At 53.2% G+C, this 17,689-nt stretch overlaps 1 protein-coding gene across 1 annotated transcript; it reads left to right on the plus strand.

The window, feature by feature from the left end:
* The first annotated feature begins 7,256 nt into the window (after positions 1-7,256).
* On the plus strand, positions 7,257-17,182 carry LOC128826367 (ras-related protein ORAB-1-like). Its single transcript, XM_054009615.1, has 5 exons — positions 7,257-7,265; positions 7,401-7,496; positions 15,154-15,337; positions 15,669-15,778; positions 17,099-17,182. The coding sequence occupies exons 1-5, from the start codon at positions 7,257-7,259 to the stop codon at positions 17,180-17,182; spliced, it is 483 nt and encodes a 160-aa protein (XP_053865590.1).
* Positions 17,183-17,689: the final 507 nt, after the last annotated feature.

The raw sequence follows: 17,689 nt of genomic DNA on the forward strand, positions 1-17,689 counted from the left end.
ATTGCTTTAGAGTCACCAAGTTCCCCTCTTGGGACAGGTTGTCTCATTCCCACTTGCACTGCCTGGAGCTGTTACCTTCTGTTGAAGCCATATGGAGTTTATTTTCTTCACATCCTACCCTCCACCTCCCAACCGTCGTATGATGCAGTCATAGGTGCCGACTCCGTGGGTGCGCCAGGGCTGGAGTACCCATGGAAAAAAAGTAGCAGGTGCTTAGGACGCACCAGCAGCCAGCTCCCCACCTTCTCCCAGCGCCTCTCGCCTGCCGACGGCACCACCAATCAACTCCTCCCCCTCCCTCCCAGCGCCTCTCGCCTGCCAACAGCACCACCAATCAACGCCTCCCCCTCCCTTCCAGCGCCTCTCGCCTGCCGATGGCACCACCAATCAACTCTTCCCCCTCCCTCCCAGCGCCTCTCGCCCACCATGGATCAGCTGTTCTGCAGCATTCAGGAGGCACTGGGAGGGAGGGGGAGGAGTGGGGACGGGGCACACTCAGGGGAGGAAGCGGAAAGAGGTGGGGAAGAGGCGGGGTGGGGGTGAGGCATTTGGGGAAGGGGTGGAGTGGAGGGCGGCGTCTGGGGTTGAGTGGGGGTTGTGCACCCCCCCGGGACAATAGCAAGCCGGTGCCTATGGATGCAGTGTTCTCAGCTATCTGTGTTTGGAAATCATCCATTAATTTCTGTGATCTGAAATCAGATTCATTAGGGCTGCAGATGAAAGAGTCACCAACCGGAAAGGGGAATTCAATCCCAAACATGACATGAGCATTAGAAATTTAAATCCCAGTTCGGATCTATTTCCAAAGCCACTTCTGGTCATTTTCCTGCTGAGTTGGGATTATTTGCCGAAGAAAAGGCTGGCTGGTTTTTTCCCATTATGATAATGATAAAATTTTCTTAAATAACACAACTCCATAATAATGAGACAGTACTGAGTGAAACAGGTTTGAATAGGTCAGAGGTGACCGCAGTGGGAGAATCTTGTCCTTATTCAGAGTCATCCCATTTAACCTACCTTGGAATGTGACTTTCTATGAAACTGAAAGTGTCGTTTACCTCTTTGAGATGCGGTTTTCTCTCTTTCCTGAAGGCCATTTGGTCACGTAACTTTGTTTGACAAAATGTAGTTCAGATCTACAGGGGACGTAGAGATTTTATTTCTTAGTTTATTTTTGCTTCTTTCCTGGCCCATCCACAAGGCCATCGAGAAAGTTCAAGTGCAGTTCAGTCAACAGGAGAGAATACTCCAAGTTATTGGGCATGCTACCAAGGAAACTGCAGTGTTTTTAAATCTCCAGTCTGAAATGATGAACAACAGCACACTCCAAATTTAGGGTTGCCAACTTTCTAATTCCAGAAAACCGAACACCCTTGCCCCGCCCACTGCCCTGCCTCTTTCCTGAGGCCTTGCCCCTGCCCCACCCCTTCCTGAGGCCCCGCCCCCCACTCACTCCATTCCCCCCTCCCTCCGTCGCTTGCTCTCCCCCACCCTGACTCACGTGCTCATTTTCACTGCAAGGCCCCAAAAGGCATATTTATTGTTTTGACAGATGTATTATGCTAAGTTCAGGTTTTATTTATTTGCAAACAAGAGGTGACATCTGTCATGAAACGTCCACATTTGTTTTTAAGAATGGTGATGGATGCATGATGCAGTGGGTAAATTTTCTGTTAAAAAGTTTTGCAACCAGTTATTTTGAGGAGTGCAGAGATCCCTTTTCCTTTTGAGGAGGCCGGCTGTTAAAGTCTGAGGCCAAGCTATGGAAACCTCCTCAAAACTGGGCTTTTCTTTCCTTTTTGATACCTTTGGCGATCACACATCCATCCTGAATATGGTTGGTAACAACAGCTATATTAAGAAAACTTCTGAGTTAAGGGAGACTTTTCCAAACTGAGATTAGCCCAAAGTCTGCCTCATTCCAATTAGATTGGGCCACATTGTCTGTCTCCAAGGTGTATTTCACATGCATCTGTGTTGATCACCTGTAAACTCCGCACAGGGAAGATGCCAGAAAGAATAGTTCCCCAAATCTAACTACTCCTGAAACTCTGCCCTACAACATCATTGACATTTGCTTCTCATCCTGTGAAAGCTTCTAAAGAAACTAAACTGTCAGCTATGAACGGTTCAGTGAGAGCTGTTAAACTTCTGCTTCAAAAGCCTCACTAAGGTCTGTATCTGTGTTGGAGGGGGAAGGAGAAGGGTTACCCACACAATCATGCAATCTAACGAGGAAGCTTTAATTGGCTTTAAGATTGTAGTTTAAACATGAACAGTCATTTGGTTTCAATACTGAAATATTCAGCCAGGCAGGGCCGGCTGCAGGCACCAGCCCACCAAGCTTGTGCTTGGGGTGGCACCTGGAGGGGGGCGGTGTGGTGCTCCGGCTCCGGCCGCCGGGGAGAGCAGGGCCACGGCCTGGCTCGCCGCCCTCCCCCCGGTGCTCTGGCCGCTGGGGAAAACAGAGCCCCAGCCTGGCACTCCGCCCTCCTCCCAGGGCTCTGGCTGCCCTCCCCCCCGGTGCCCTCCCCCGGGCCGCTGGGGAGAGCAGAGCCCCGGCCGGGCACTCCGCCCTCCCCCCGGCCCTCCTCCCAGGGCTCCAGCTGCCCTCCCCCCCCCCCCCCCCCGGCGCCCTCCCCCCGGGCCGCCGGGGAGAGCGGAGCCCCGGCCGGGGCTTGCCGCCCTCCCCCCCCCCCGGGGCTCCGGCCGCCCTCCCCCCCGGCGCCCTCCCCTGCCGCGCTGGGGGGGCGGCTGGAGGCTTTTTGCCTGGGGCGGCAAAAAAGCCAGAGCCGGCCCTGCAGCCAGTTCAGTGTGGATTGCACAGTCTGGATGAATTTTTCTGACGGGTTTATATCTAAACAGGCCGCCGCTCCTCGCATTACTGTTTTAGGATTTATGAGTGTGGATTATCTGTTGTGTTATTCTGATCAGCTGGCTAAATTGATGATTTGATTCCAATGCAATATCATTGACTGATTGAGTTACTGATTTGCCCATAGCTTGACAACTCTGTGTTCAACCCATAGTTAGCGTTGTGGTGTTTATACCGGTTTAGCCTTAGTGCTGTGTGGGCTTGATTTGATTTGTTTGGTCATATTTATACAATGGCTCAAAGGGACATCGAGTCGTATTTTGTTCTGTAAGAAACATGGGCCAGAACCATAAAGATGTGGGTGGAGATCAACCAGGCCATCCTGGAGGCTAATCAGCTCCCTCTAAATTAACCCTTTGGGTGTCACAGGGCAGCAGCTGAAGGCCAGCTGGCTCAGAGCTCTGCTAGGAAAATGAGCTCGCCCCACCCAGGCTTTCTTGATAAGGTGGCAATGGTGTTGAGTGAGACGGGGTTGGTGATGTGTGGGGGGAATCTCTGGGTAGGAATGATGGGGGGCTGGCTCTGCAGTTCTTCTCATGGCCCGGCCCAGCCTGCACAACCCCTGGGGTTGTACCTGGTCAGTCCAACTCCCCACTGGAGCTGGGGGTGTGGTTCAAAAGGTCGTAAATGGAAGTGAAGAGCTTGTACATTTCCATGGCTGTGGTGCTGGCAAAGGAAATGTATTGGTGTTAAGGGGGGATATTGAGGCATTGCTGAAAGAGGGCAGAGTTAAGATGATGTGGGTAACCTTAACTGTGTGTTTCCTGTTCTTAGAATTTTGAGATTTGCTGAAAATAAGATCTGCCAGGGGGCAAGCAAACTTACCTCTGGGTTCACAAAGATTTTGCCCTTTAATTAGTACCAGGAGGGGAGGCCCTGGCTGCCCACCAGGTAATAACCAGCTACAAGCCGACTCCAGGGTTAAGCTCTTAGAAACTCTGTCCCATGGTGTAATGGTCACACGTTACCTCCTGTAATTTGAATTGGAGTCTCCATGAGGCTTAATCACTCTCTTTTTCTTTGCTCCTTGTTTGGATCCAACCGTGATTTGGGACAGACTCTCATTCACAACCCAGATTGTTTCTCCTGGGCTCAGTGGGCAGGAAGAGCTCAGTTGTCAGTGGGACCTGGGACTCCAGCCTCACTCCCCTCCAGCTCCACCCAGCCCTGTTACTCGTGGGGGAATTCTGCGCCACTGTGGCACCAGAACAGAGGGCAGCCGCTCCCGTGCAGGAGCGGCCAGCTGTGGATAGAGAGGAGACAGCTGTGGATAGAGAGGAGAAGAGGCTGCATTCTTCACAGCACGCTGCCTGTGGAGCCAGGTGAGGAGGCATGGGATATGGGGGGTGGGGGTGGACAGCATGGGGCTCCTGGGGACTGGAGTTTAGAAGGGCTAGTCAGGGGGGAACAGAATAGGGTGGGGGCTGAATGGGAGTGGGGTGCAGGGACACATGGGGACAGGGGGAGAGGGATGGCTGAGTGAGGGTGCAGGGCAGGGCCGGCTCCAGGCACTAGCTGAGCAAGCAGGTGCTTGGGGTGGCCAAGGGGAAGGGGCGGCACGTCGAGCTCTTCAGCAGCCATTCGGTGGAGGGTCCCTGTTCCTCTCGGAGGGAAGGACCTGCTGCCGAATTGCCGCCGAAGAAGAAAGCGGTGCGGTGGAGCTGCCGCCGATCACGATCGCGGCTTTTTTTTTTTTTTTTTTTTTTCACCGCTTGGGGCGGCAAAAACCCTGGAGCAGGCCCTGGTGCAGGGTGTCACGGACTCACAGGACTCGTGTTCTCTCTCGGCTCTATATGGTCCCTGGGAGGAACTCCCTTCAGTGCGACAGTCCTTCTCGGGGGCCCACTCTCTCTTGGGGGTTAAGCCGTAGGCCTCTCTGCCTCCTGGAACCGCACCTCTCTGAGCCCTCAGCACGCCTGTCTCTCTCCATGGGCCCCCTCAGGGAGTCCCCTCACTCTGGACCCCCAGGGCCTCCACACCCTGATCTCTAGACCGGAGCGACTCTCAGCCAGTGTAAAACAGGAGGGTTTATTGAGCATCTGAACCCAGCACAGGAAACTCTCAGGGCCTCCGGCCTAGCAACCCTCAGCACAGCACATCTAGGTCTCTCCCGTCTCCAGGCGGGCACTAGCTGCTCCCTCTCCCCAGTCCAGGAGCCTCCTCCTTCCAGCAGGGCATCTCACAGAGGTAGGCAACCTATGGCACACGTGCCAAAGGCGGCACGCGAGCAGATTTTCAGTGGCACTCACACTGCCTGGGTCCTGGCCACCGGTCCGGGGGGCTCTACATTTTAATTTAATTTCAAATGAAGCTTCTTAAACATTTTTAAAAGCGTATTTGCTTTACATACAACAATAGTTTAGTTATATGTTATAGACTTATAGAAAGAGACCTTCTAAAAACGTTAAAATGTATGACCAGCAGGCGAAACCTTAAATCAGAGTGAATAAATGAAGACTCGGCACACCACTTCTGAAAGGTTGCTGACCCCTGCAATATCATCTCCCCCAAGTCCTGCCTCTGTCCTTTGTTTTCTGTCCCAGGTAAACAGGCCACCGGGGCACCTCTCCACTCAGCCACTCCTCTCATCCATCCTTTGTTCCCCACTGGCTGGAACTGGCTGGTCAGGTCACTGGGGTCCTCTCTCCGCAGCCCAAGAAGGTGCTCAGGGCAAGGGGTTGGGGTGCAGGAGGGATGCGGGGTGCAGGAGGGGGCTCAGGGCAGAGGGTTGGGGTGCAGGAGGGGTGCGGGGTGCAGCAGGGGGCTCAGGGCAGGGGCTGGGGTGCAGGGTGCAGCAGGGGGTTGGGGTGCAGCAGGGGGCTCAGGGCAGAGGGTTGGGGTGCAGGGTGCAGCAGGGGGATGGGGTGCAGCAGGGGGCTCAGGGCAGGGGCTGGGGCGTGGGGGGCAGGAGGGGTTCAGGGTGCAAGCTCTGGCCCGGCGCCGCTTACCTCAAGTGGCTCCGGGGTGGCAGTGGCACGCAACGGGGCTAAGGCAGGCTCCTTCCCTGCCCTGGCCCCAAGCCGCTCCCGGAAGTGGCCAGCATGTCCGGCAGTGGCTCCTGGGGGTGGGGTGGGGCAGGTGGCTCCACCACGCGCTGCCCTCGCCTGTGGGTACCACCCCTGAAGCTCCCATTGGCCGTGGTTCCTCCCAGGGGCCGCAGAAACATTGTGCCGGCCGTGGGGCCAGGGGGGCAGGCAGGGACCCTGCCTTAGCCCCACTGCGCCACGGTGCTGGCAATCCCGCAGGCTGGATTGAAATCCCTGATGGGCGGGATCCAGCCCACAGGCCGTAGTTTGCCCTCCCCTGCCCTATAGGAACCCTTTTATATTTACAATAGTTAATTAACACATTTAACAAAGTCCCAGACACTCTAGCCCAGTAAGGTAGATCGAGATAATACAGAATGTACATCTGTCTACTCACACCATCCCATGCAGAACAACCTGAAATGTTAGCCATCATCTTCCTCATCACCATCACCTTCCTCATCATCACTGGTGTGGCCATCATCCTGGCACCTCCCAAGGCCTACATCTGCCTCTCTTCCTGCACACAGGCTGGGATTCAACTTTTATACCGTGTGACACTGACAGCACTACGTCTAATGCATATTCCGAAGGGGTCTCTCCCCTCTTCCTTATTTGTATTTCCTCACCCTACTAATATTGGGGTGTCCTTCTGCTAGTGTCCTTCTCCTATTGGTTAGTGTATTCATGAGCTCAGCTTATTATCATATATGTCATTTTGTTGCCATGGCACTCTTGTGGTCCGACATCTGCAGATGTTCTATCCAAAAGCCGGAGTTAGCTCATGTTCCTGTGGACTTCAGATTAACAGAGGGGCAAATCAGATCAGGATGTGCATAGACGCCAACTTTCCAATGTGTCGGGGAGTGCTCGACCCCCGGCTCTGCCCCAGGCCCTGCTCCCGCAGGGGGCAACAAAAATGATTATGGGGCTGGGGCACATGAGTTATGAGGAGAGGCTGAGGGAACTGGGATTGTTTAGTCTGCAGAAGAGAAGACTGAGGGATTTGATAGCAGCCTTCAACTACCTGAAGGGGGGTTCCAAAGAGGATGGAGTTTGGCTGTTCTCAATGGTGGCAGATGACAGAACAAGGAGTAATGGTCTCAAGTTGCAGTGGAGGGAGGTCTAGGATATTAGGAAACACTATTTCACTAGGAGGGTGGTGAAGCACTGTCCTCTCCAGGATGGAATTGGAACTGCTCATCAGTGTGTCCTAGCCCCTATGCTGCTAAGAGCTGATGAGGATTCTCCTTTAGCTCCAGTGGCTAGGCTTTTGGAACAGGGTGAAGCAGGTTCTAAGCCTTTTATTGCTGTGAAGTTCCCAGGGGCTGTGGGGTGGGCAGCACAGGGATACCATGTTGGCTGTGAGGGCGGGAGGTGCAGTGTTGAGGGTGACAGAGGCAGGTGCCTATGATCTGGTTAGGGGGAAGCACTCAGTCTGGGGTGCGCTGCTGGGCTCCCCCTGCCCCATCACTCACTGTCCGTCCTCTCTTCCCTAGGATGACAACAACCTGGACAGCTCCATCAGTACCACTGGGGTGGGCTTTAAGATCCGGACCATCAAGCTGGAGTGGAAGACTATCAAACTCCAGATAGTGAGTGCGCACTGGGCAGAGTCCATGGCGGTCAGGGGCAGGGCCGCCCAGAGGATTCAGGGGGCCTGGGGCAAAGCAATTTCGGGGGCCCCTTCCATAAAAAAATGTTGCAATACTATAGAATACTATAATCTCGAGGGGGCCCCTGCGGGGCCTGGGGCAAATTGCCCCACTTGCCCCCGCCCCAGGCGGCCCTGGTCAGGGGTGTCAGGACTCCTGAGTTCCATTCCCAGCTGTGGGAGGGGAGTAGGGCCTGGTGGGTTAGAAAAGGGGAGCGGGGGAGGGCTGGGAGTTGGACTCCTGGGTTTTATGGCCTCTGGAAGAGGAGTGTGGGGTCTAGTGGCTAGAGCTAGGAGCCTGGTTCAGAGGTTCAACACATTGAATGAACACAGACCCAGCTGCAAACCTGAGAAGCCTTCCACAGCTCCTGACCCCCACCTCTCTCCCCCACCCATGAGATCAGGGGGTTGGATCCAGACTCAGCTGAGGCCGTGATTCAGGTTTGATGGCACCCCTCAACTGAGAATGCCAAATTCAGAACAACCTGCTCAGAACTAGGGCAGATACACCCCAAGACTGGTGGCTAATCCCCCATAGGATATATCAAACCAGCAACAAAAGCAAACTTCTGTTTCACCCCACTGGCTAACAAGAAGTCATAAAAGCAGTTTTCTCAGGCATTCCAGTTCTTGTATTACCACCGAAAACACTATGAGATGAGTGGTCCTTTAAAACCAATCTCTTCAAATAAAAGGTTCTTCTGATCCCAAAGGACCAGCCACACACACAGGTCAATATATAACTTAGATCTTACCCAAAAATCATGCTGTTGCTAATCCTTTAGAAAAGTACGCCCCCTGGCCGACACCCTGAGAGCGAAGGGCTACGAGGTGCAGATGAACGCCCTGATCGTCGGAGCCCTGGGCGCTTGAGACCCCCTGGAATGAGCGTGTCCTGCAGGATCGGTCGATGCTACGCACGGCTCATGTGGCGCCTCATGGTCTCAGACACCATCCAATGGTCCAGGGACATCTACATCAAGCACATCACCGGCCACCAACAGGAAACGTGAGCCAGAGTGACATCATTCTTTGACTACGAGAAAGGGACCAAGAGACGTTCTCCGTTGGATCATATGAACTGGAACCATAAACTCCCTGAACATTAAATCTCACCAAATGAGGGTCAATCCATCCTCATATCCGCTCATTATACTCCACACCCGAACATAGCCACTCTATGAACTTCATACCCTCATATCTCAATGTCTGTACTTTGACCCATCAACCATTTACCCCCAATCGGGGATATTACAGATTATGTATTCCTTATGCCCCCCCGATTTTAAACCAAACTTTGCACCCTCGATAATCTATATGTTATTCGCTGATAACCAAAAACTTCTATCATAGAATATCAGGGCTGGAAGGGACCTCAGGAGGTCATCTAGTCCAACCCCCTGCTCAAAGCAGGACCAATCCCCAGTTAGATTTTTGCCCCAAATCTTTAAATGGCCCCCTCAAGGATTGAACTTACAACCCTGGGTTTAGCAGGCCAATGCTCAAACCACTGAGCTATCCCCACCCTCTATGCTTAAACTCTCTACTGTTCACTTTTTTTTTAACATCATCTTAATAACAATTTTAAATCTAATATCTAAAGGTTTATTGAAAGAAAGAAAGAAAGAAAGAAAGAAAGAAAGAAAGAAAGAAAGAAAGAAAGAAAGAAAGAAAGAAAGAAGAGTTAAAATTGGTTAAAGAAATCAGTTACATACAGTAATGGCAAAGTTCTTGGTTCAGGCTCCTAGCAGTGATGGAATAAACTGCTGGCTTAAGTCAAGTCTCTGGCTGCTTCCAAATCATTGGCAGGACCTCAGTCCCTGGGTTAGAATGCTCCCATTAGGATAGTCCATGTTCCAGAGGTTTAAGCAGGAAAGAGGCAAAATGGAGGGGTTTCCAGGGCCTTTTATATCTTCTGCCCTGTGGTGGGAAACCCATTGCTTCCAACAAAGCCCTCAGCACAACTAGTGGAAAATTGCACATGACAAGATCGTGTTTGGAGTCACATGGGCAAGTCACATGTTCACACATGAAGGTTTGGACACAGTAGAAGCCATTACCTGTACCCCAGACAGCAGGTTTGCAGGACAGGCCATTCAGTGTAGATGGGCATCTCCCATGGTCCATTGTCAGTTAAGTGTTTCTTGATGAACCACTTAATTTGACTAAGTCCCTCCAAGCTATGCCGGGTGTTACCTCGTGGGTTTTACCCCAGGAGCCAACATTTGAAATCCAGGTATAGATGCAGCCAAAGAAGTGGGCAGTAGCCCACGAAAGCTTATGCTCAAATAAATTTGTTAGTCTCTAAGGTGCCACAAGTACTCCTGTTCTTTTTGAGGTATAGAGCCAATACTCATAACTTCAGATACAAAAAATGATCTATATGGTCATATTTTAATCAGATAACATCATGCATTCCATTTGGGAATATCTGGAGGATGATGGGTTAATCACTAGCAGCCAGCATGGATTTAGCAAGAAGAAATCATACCAAATCATCTTGATTTCCTTCTTTGACAGGGTAATTGGTTTGGTGGGTAGGGGGAATGTGGTGGACATCATATACCTGGACTTCAGCTTTTGACACAGTTGTCCCACGTGACATTCTGATACGTAAGCCGGAAAAATGTGGGTTTGATGGAACTACCATGAAGTGGATACATAATTGGTTAAAAGCAATAGAGTCCTGTGGCACCTTTTAGACTAACAGATGTATTGGAGCATAAGCTTTCGTGGGTGAATGCCCACTTCGTCGAATGCATGTAATGGAAATTTCCAGGGGCAGGTATAAATATGCAGGCAAGAATCAGTATGGAGATAACGAGGTTAGTTCAATCAGAGAGGGTGAGGTCCTCTGCTAGCAGTTGAGGTGTGAACACCAAGGGAGAAGAAACTGCTTCTGTAGTTGGATAGCCATTCACAGTCTTTGTTTAATCCTGATCTGATGGTGTCAAATTTGCAAATGAACTGGAGCTCAGCAGTTTCTCTTTGGAATCTCTCCTGAAGTTTTTTTGCTGTAAGATGGCTACCTTTACATCTGCTATTGTGTGGCCAGGGAGGTTGAAGTGTTCTCCTACAGGTTTTTGTATATTGCCATTCCTGATATCTGACTTGTGTCCATTTATCCTCTTGCGTAGTGACTGTCCAGTTTGGTCAATGTACATAGCAGAGGGGCATTGCTGGCACATGATGGCATATATCACATTGGTGGACGTGCAGGTGAATGAACCAGTGATGTTGTAGCTGATCTGGGTAGGTCCTGTGTTGGTGTTGTTGGTATAGATATGTGGGCAGAGTTGGCATCGAGGTTTGTTGCATGGGTTGGTTCCTGAGTTAGAGTTGTTATGGTGTGGTGTGTGGTTGCTGGTGAGAATATGCTTAAGGTTGGCAGGTTGTCTGTGGGCGAGAACTGGCCTGCCTCCCAAGGTCTGTGAAAGTGAGGGATCATTGTCCAGGATGGGTTGTAGATCACTGATGATGCGTTGGAGAGGTTTAAGCTGAGGACTGTAGGTGATGGCCAGTGGAGTTCTGTTGGTTAAATAACTGCAAACAAAGAGTTAATGGAATGATGTCAGATTGGAGAGAGGTTCCACAAGGATTGGTTCTGGGTCCGATGTTGTTTAGCATCTTTATTAATGACCTGGATGTAGGAATAGAGAGCACACTGATCAAGCCCGCAGATGTCACAAAGCTGCGGGAGTTGCCAATACTTTGGAGGATAGAGCTAAAATTCAGAGGCATCTTGATAAATTGGAGACTGGGCCATAGACAACAAAATGATATTCAACAAAGACAAATGGAAGCTGCTACACTTAGGGAAGAAAAACCAAATGCAGAATAGGGGGTAACTGGCTTGGCAGCAGCACTGTTGAGAAGGATCTGGGAGTTGTGGTTGATCCCAACCTCAACGTGAGTCAGCAATGCGATGCTCTTGCAAAAAAAGCAAATGCAATTTTCGGTTGCATGAACAGAGGCATAGCCTGCAAGTCATGGGAGGTGACAGTACTGCTCTACTTGGTGCTGGTTAGGCTTCAGCTGGAGTATTGTGTCCAGTTTTGGTCACCAATGTATAGAAAGGTTGTAGAGAAACTGGGAAGGATCCGGAGACAAGCGACAAGGATGATCAAAGGGATGGAATGCAAGTCATGTGAGCAAAGGCTGAAGGAACGGGGTATATTTAGTTCGGAAGAGAGGAGATGAAGGGGGGACAGGATAGCGGTCTTCAGATACTTGAAAGGCTGCCATAAAAAAGATGGAGATGAATTGTTCTCCCTTGCCACAGAGGGCAGGACAAGGGGCAGTGGGTTCAAACTACAGCCCAGCAGATTCAGATTAAATCTCAAGGAAAAACTTCCTAACTGTAAGAACAGTAGGACAATGGAACTGATTGCGGATGGAGGTTGTGGAAGCTTCTTCATTGGAGGTTTTCCAAAGGTGGCTGGCGCCATCTGTCTTCGGTGGTTTAGACACAACAAATCCTGCCTCTTGGCAGGGGGTTAGACTAGATGACCCTTGCGGTGACTTCTAACCCTATGGTTCTATGATCTCTTCAGCAGGGGTACATGATGGGGATTGGGGTCTGTTTGGGGATACAAGGGGGGTCTATGGGATGCATGGCAGGGCATCAAGGATCTGTGGGGATTGGGACACAGGGTGGGGAATCTGGGGGTCCTTTTTGGGGTGCAAGAGGAGCTAGGGTCTATAGGGGATCTGGAGGCTGTGTGGATCCAGGATAGGGGATATGGGTTCTGTCTGTGTGGCCTAGGAGCTGGAATGCAAGTTGGCAGGGCTGGGGGGTTCAGAGTGGGGGGCTGGGGGTACAGGAGATCTAGGATCAGTTGTGGGGCCCAGGATGTGTGTGATTGCCTATTAGAACCTGCATTTTACTAAACTGTAAACCAGGCTGTGGGGGCTGATTCCCCTTTTGCCCCGTCAGGAAGCAAACATTCCCCCCGTTAGCCCCATGGGGCCTGTCCAGCTCTGCTCAGACTTCCCCAACAGAGCCGGCAGAAATGAAACTGACCAAGGCTCAGAACCACCTGGCGTTGTCAGGCTGGAAGCAGCCATTTACCAGCTGGGATGGGCGCAGCAGGGTCTGTCCAACAGCTGATCCTGCCCTCGATTCCCAGCCCTGTTCCCTGGTGCCCCCTACACCACCGAGGACACTCAGCTCCCCCCTGCTGGCTGCTGAAAAGCTCCCTCTGTATTATGTCCAAGGCTCCTTGCTGATCCCCCTCCCTGCCAGTCCCCCATGCACAGGGCTTGAATCTCACTCACCTGCCAGCCCCTTTGTGCCAAGCATGGCCCCCTGAAACTCCCCGCCGCACAGGGGTCCTCCCATGCTGGTGGCATAAGGGGCCTGCTCCCAGCCATGGGGTACTGCATGGACCCTGGCTGAGACTGGGTGGTCCCCCTCATGCTGGGAGCTGCACCAGCCCTGACCAAGATCGGGCCACCCCTAATGTGCCGAGTGCTGCACAGACCCCAGGCGGAGTCAGGGGGTCCTCCCCGTTTGTACCGGATGCTGCACAGACCCCAGGCAGGGTGAGGGGTTTCCCCCGGGTCGTACCGGGTGCTGCACAGACATGGAGTCCCTGCCCCAAAGTCCTGACAGATGAAGTAGCCAAAGAGAGGACTGTTCTCCCCACCTGGCAGCTGGGGAGCCTGAGATGCAGCGTCTCACATGAGGAGTTGGGGCAGAGCTGGGAATTGAGTCTGGGGCTTTCATCCCAAGGCCAGCCAGTCTGGGGGGCTCAGCAGCGCCCTCTGCAGAACTAAGAGCCAGCACGCTCCTGGGCGTCCTCGCTGGCTGCTCCCTAGGGGTGGTGACCTCCGCTTGTTGCCATGTGTTGCTCCCCCGTCCTCCCCCCACATCAGCTTCCCCACAGCTGGGGCAGTCCCAGCCCAGCAGGGACGTTGCTGAAAGCAGAAAGCTGAAGCGTTCCCTGCGTTTGCCACCTATCAGAGGTGGGAGGGGGGCATTTAGTGGTTAAAGCAAGGGTCTGGGTGCCTGGGCTCCTGGGTTCTCTCCCAGGCACTGGGAGGGGAGTGGGGTCTAGTGGGTAGAGCAGGGAGGAATGTTGGCCAGAGGCTAGAGCTGGGGGTTGGGAGTCTGGACTCCTGGGTTCTGTGGTCTAGCAGAGCAGAGGACTCAGACCCAGGACTCCTGGGTTCTGTCCTCAGCTCTTGGAGGCAGTATTGGGCAGGGGGCTGGGAGCCAGGATTCCTGGGTTCCCCTTCTGGCGGTGGGAAGGAGTATGGGCTGTGTCTCTTTCTTTCCCTGCCCTGCAGTGGGACACAGCCGGCTGGGAGCACTTCCAGCTTGTCACATCCAGTGACTATGGAGGAGCAGCGTGTATGATGGAACGGACCAGGTGAGGCTGACCACGGAGCCCTTCCTAAGGGAAGGCGTCTGCGTTACGCTGGGAATGGACTTGCTGTAGCCCTTGGTTAAAAATGGCCGTGGCTAATCCTGAAATATTTCACAGCCTGTATATAGCCCTGGGGTGGGACAGGATCAGATCACCCAACACTGAGATGCAGCCACCTCTGGGGTGGGATGTGGCAACTATTTATACTGAAGTTATGTTGCCCAGTGTTGAGGTGCAGTGATGTGGCAGCTGTTTATACAGGCATCGCTCACCCAGCACTGAGATGCAGCCACCTCTGGGGTGAGGCACAGTGGCCCTATATACAGGGATCATGTCACCTAGTGCAGAGATAAAGCTACGTCTGTGTTGGGATATGAGAGATGTTTCAACAGCTGTACAGAAACTGCATAATTTTAAGGTGGGGAAGGAAGGAGACTCCAGTATCCCAATGAAAGGGCAGGGGAAAGTTTAATGGTAACTGCACAGGGATATAATTTTTAAACGAACTGTCCTTCTCTTTGGCTTCTCTGTAGAGAATACAGACCTGACTGCCTTCTGCCATGGGCTGATCTCAAATGCAGGATTTCTTCAGCGAAGCAGTGCTCTCCATGTCGTTTAAAACAGCTGCCACATTCCACCCTAGAGGCAGCCGCATGTGTTTGGTGGGAGACCTGAGTGCTGGATGCAAATGATCTTTGTGTTCTCTCAGAGCCCCTCAGTGCTAGCCAAGGGCTCTGGATAAATAACAACACAAACTTTGTAAAGTTGAGGGGTAGAAATCAAGTCTCACTGGACATTTAAATGAATCTTCTGGGCTGAATCCCAGGAGCTGCGTCGCCAGGAGTGTCTGTGTCTCTTTAAGAGAAGGGCTGCTCCGAGACTGGTTAGCTCAGCTGCTTGGGGATGGAGCTAGGGAGCCTTTCCCTCCAGGCTGTGGGTTCTAATCCCGCTAAGGGGAGTAATGACTGACAGTCACTCCCACTTAATGGCCACTCTGGGGGGAACATGTGTGTGTGTGATAGAAGCTGGTGGGTCTCAGTCTGGTTTGGATGGGAAGGCGTACTGTATTTAACACAAGGTGCCATTTTCTCCCTCCCAAGGAGGAAATGGACTTGTAGAGCGCAATCCCACCCTGGCTGGGGATGGACTAGGTGAAGGCTGATGGAGCTGCTCCCATCTGTAGATGGGCATTAGACTGCAGGCAATGGTCTTCCCCTAATTCCCCAGCAGCAGATCTTCCCAGAGGGAAGAGCTCGGTTCTGTGGAAGGGGCTGGGTGCTCTCAGAGCCTCTCCCAGGACTCATTCAGCAAATCAGCAACATGCACCTGTGGCTAGAGACCAGCCGCTATGCCGGCAAGAAGGTGCTGGATTACATCACGGCCAAGGGCAGGCCCTGGGAGGAGCAGATTAGTACACCCTGAAATCCCAGGGGATTATCCCCGATAATCCTGGGGAAGGCGGGAGGAGAGGACTCCCGTGAATAACAAGGAGATCCTGGCATAAGACATGGTCAGCTGGGGGGGAGGGGTAATCTAAAAGCCCCCTTCCTAGCACTGTAGGGACGCAGCAGCTGAGCGTGGAAACCTCTTTGCTACGCCCTGCAATCCTCGGTTGTTTGACCACTGCCCGCAGCTGGCACCAGGTAGCAGCCCCCACTCTGCATGCCGGGGGAGGGGGCAGCCATACCTACGCACACCCAGCAGCTGCCTGGCACGCCCTGTGGCCTTTTGCGTGCCCCCAGGGCAAGAAGATGTGTCCACGCAGGAAGTGCTGTTCCTGGAGACGAGCCCCAAGAACGCCACCAACATGGAGCGGGCCTCCGTCACCATGGCGGCCGAGCTCAAGAACCGGGTGATCCTCCCCGCAATGACAACCACAAGCCCAACCCCCCACACCCAGAGTGCCCCCCTGCAGCAGGGCTGGGCTGGAGCAGGGAGGGCAGAGATGGGGGCATGGGCGGCTGTTGGGAAGGGGCTGTTCCTCACTCCCCAGGGGGGAGCTGCTCTGTGTCTGGGACTATGGCTGGGGGCCAAGACTGCTGGGCAGGGGGGGCCTTTGCAGCACCCCATTTATTTGCAATAGATTTTTCTAGGCTCGCCCCATCCCTCTTCAACCGTGTGGGTGCACCTCCTCCCCTCCCGCTAGCCACAAGGCGCACAGGACTGGCTACTAATCTGGGCTCCCGGCTGAGCTAAGCCACGATCCATCTTCTCCTCCCACAGCCATTCCCAGTCTGGATGATCCCTACTGCACCGCTGCATGCACGGGCCATACAGCCCCGCTCTGCACTCGTCAGGCCTTTGGAGGGGCTCGAGCTGCTCCAAACCATGCGGAAAGGAATCCCTGAACGCTGGAGGATGTGCAGCACAGTGCAGCACCTTCCTGGGTGGAGCTGGAAGTGGCTTCTTGTTAAGGAAATGCAGCCACGCAGCCCAAGGAGCGAGGACCTAGGCTGCGACATCCAGGACAAGCAGGAATCTTCTCAAGCTGCGCCGTAGCCTGCATCCCCTCTTAACGCAGCCTCACGGGAGCCTAGAGCTGAGTTAGTGTCTTGGGATGAGACTTGGACACGGCCCTGGACGTTGGTTCTTCCTGTAGTTGGTGTGAAATGGAATTGGGGGGTGTGTGAAATTGTCTTCCCGGTTCAGGCGACAGCGTTGGCGTAGCTGGGTTGGTCCTGGGGCACGAGAAGGACAAGGTGGGGGAGGGAACCAGCTTGTGCCGATAAGAGACACGGCTGTGGGGCTGCACTGAGGTCTTCTGCAGCTGGCCTGACGAGGAGCCCCGTGGAGCTCCAAAGCCTCGAAAGAATCATAGACTTTAAGGTCAGAAGGGACCATTATGATCATCTAGTCTGACCTCCTGCACAACGCAGGCCACAGAATCTCACCCACCCACTCCCGTATCAAACCCCGGACCTATGTCTGAGCCATTGACGTCCTCAAATCGTGGTTTAAAGACTTCAAGGTGCAGAGAATCCTCCAGCAAGTGACCCGTGCCCCACGCTGCAGAGGAAGGGGAAAAACCCCCAGGGCCTCTGCCAATCTGCCCTGGAGGAAAATTCCTTCCCGACCCCAAATATGGCGATCAGATAAACCTTGAGCATGTGAAGTGCATCAACGAATGATATTCCCGCCCCCCATTTGTGTCTCTTCGCAAATGTCATTGCAGGCAGAGCACGAGTGCTTGACTTTCTCCCCCTTCCGCCCCCGGCTCAAGGCTGAGTATGGCTGGAAGGGGAGCTGGAAAAGGTGAAGCGATGTGGGTGTCGCCGGACCTGCAGCAGCAGGTGATGTCGGACAGCAGGGGCCTTGCTAATGCAGAGCGAGAGCCCGTGAGTGGGGAGTCTCAGCTGGGAACTGGGGTGCAGGTTTGTAACACGGTGGGTGGGGAACCAATGGAACAGCTCAGAGCCAGGATGGAGCCTTCAGCTCTCTGGCTTTTCAGCGAGATTGTTGCCTCATTCTCCAGCCGAGCGAGCTCCACCAGCTAGGGGCTGCCTGCAGGAAGCAGGTTTTGTGAGGCTCCAGCCTGGGTTACACAAGAGGTCATATGGGATGAGCAGAATGGGCCCTTCAAAACTTACATGAACTGGGCGGGTCTTGACTAGAACAGAGGTGGCCAACCTGAGCCTGAGAAGGAGCCAAAATTTACCAATGTACATTGCCAAAGAGCCACAGTAATATGTCAGTAGCCCCCCCCATCTGCTCCCCCCCACACTCCCCGCATCTCCTGCCCACCAGCAGTCCTGCCGCTCAGCCC

Source organism: Malaclemys terrapin, chromosome 20, assembly GCF_027887155.1.
Source record: "Malaclemys terrapin pileata isolate rMalTer1 chromosome 20, rMalTer1.hap1, whole genome shotgun sequence".
Lineage (NCBI taxonomy): Eukaryota > Metazoa > Chordata > Testudines > Emydidae > Malaclemys > Malaclemys terrapin.

What these genes read in the sequence shown, in the direction of transcription:
- LOC128826367 (XM_054009615.1), top strand. An exon ending in AGACTATCAAACTCCAGATA is followed by an intron (nt 7,497 to 15,153) that starts GTGAGTGCGCAC and finishes CTAATTCCCCAG; the next exon opens with CAGCAGATCTTCCCAGAGGG. An exon ending in GCCCTGGGAGGAGCAGATTA is followed by an intron (nt 15,338 to 15,668) that starts GTACACCCTGAA and finishes GCGTGCCCCCAG; the next exon opens with GGCAAGAAGATGTGTCCACG.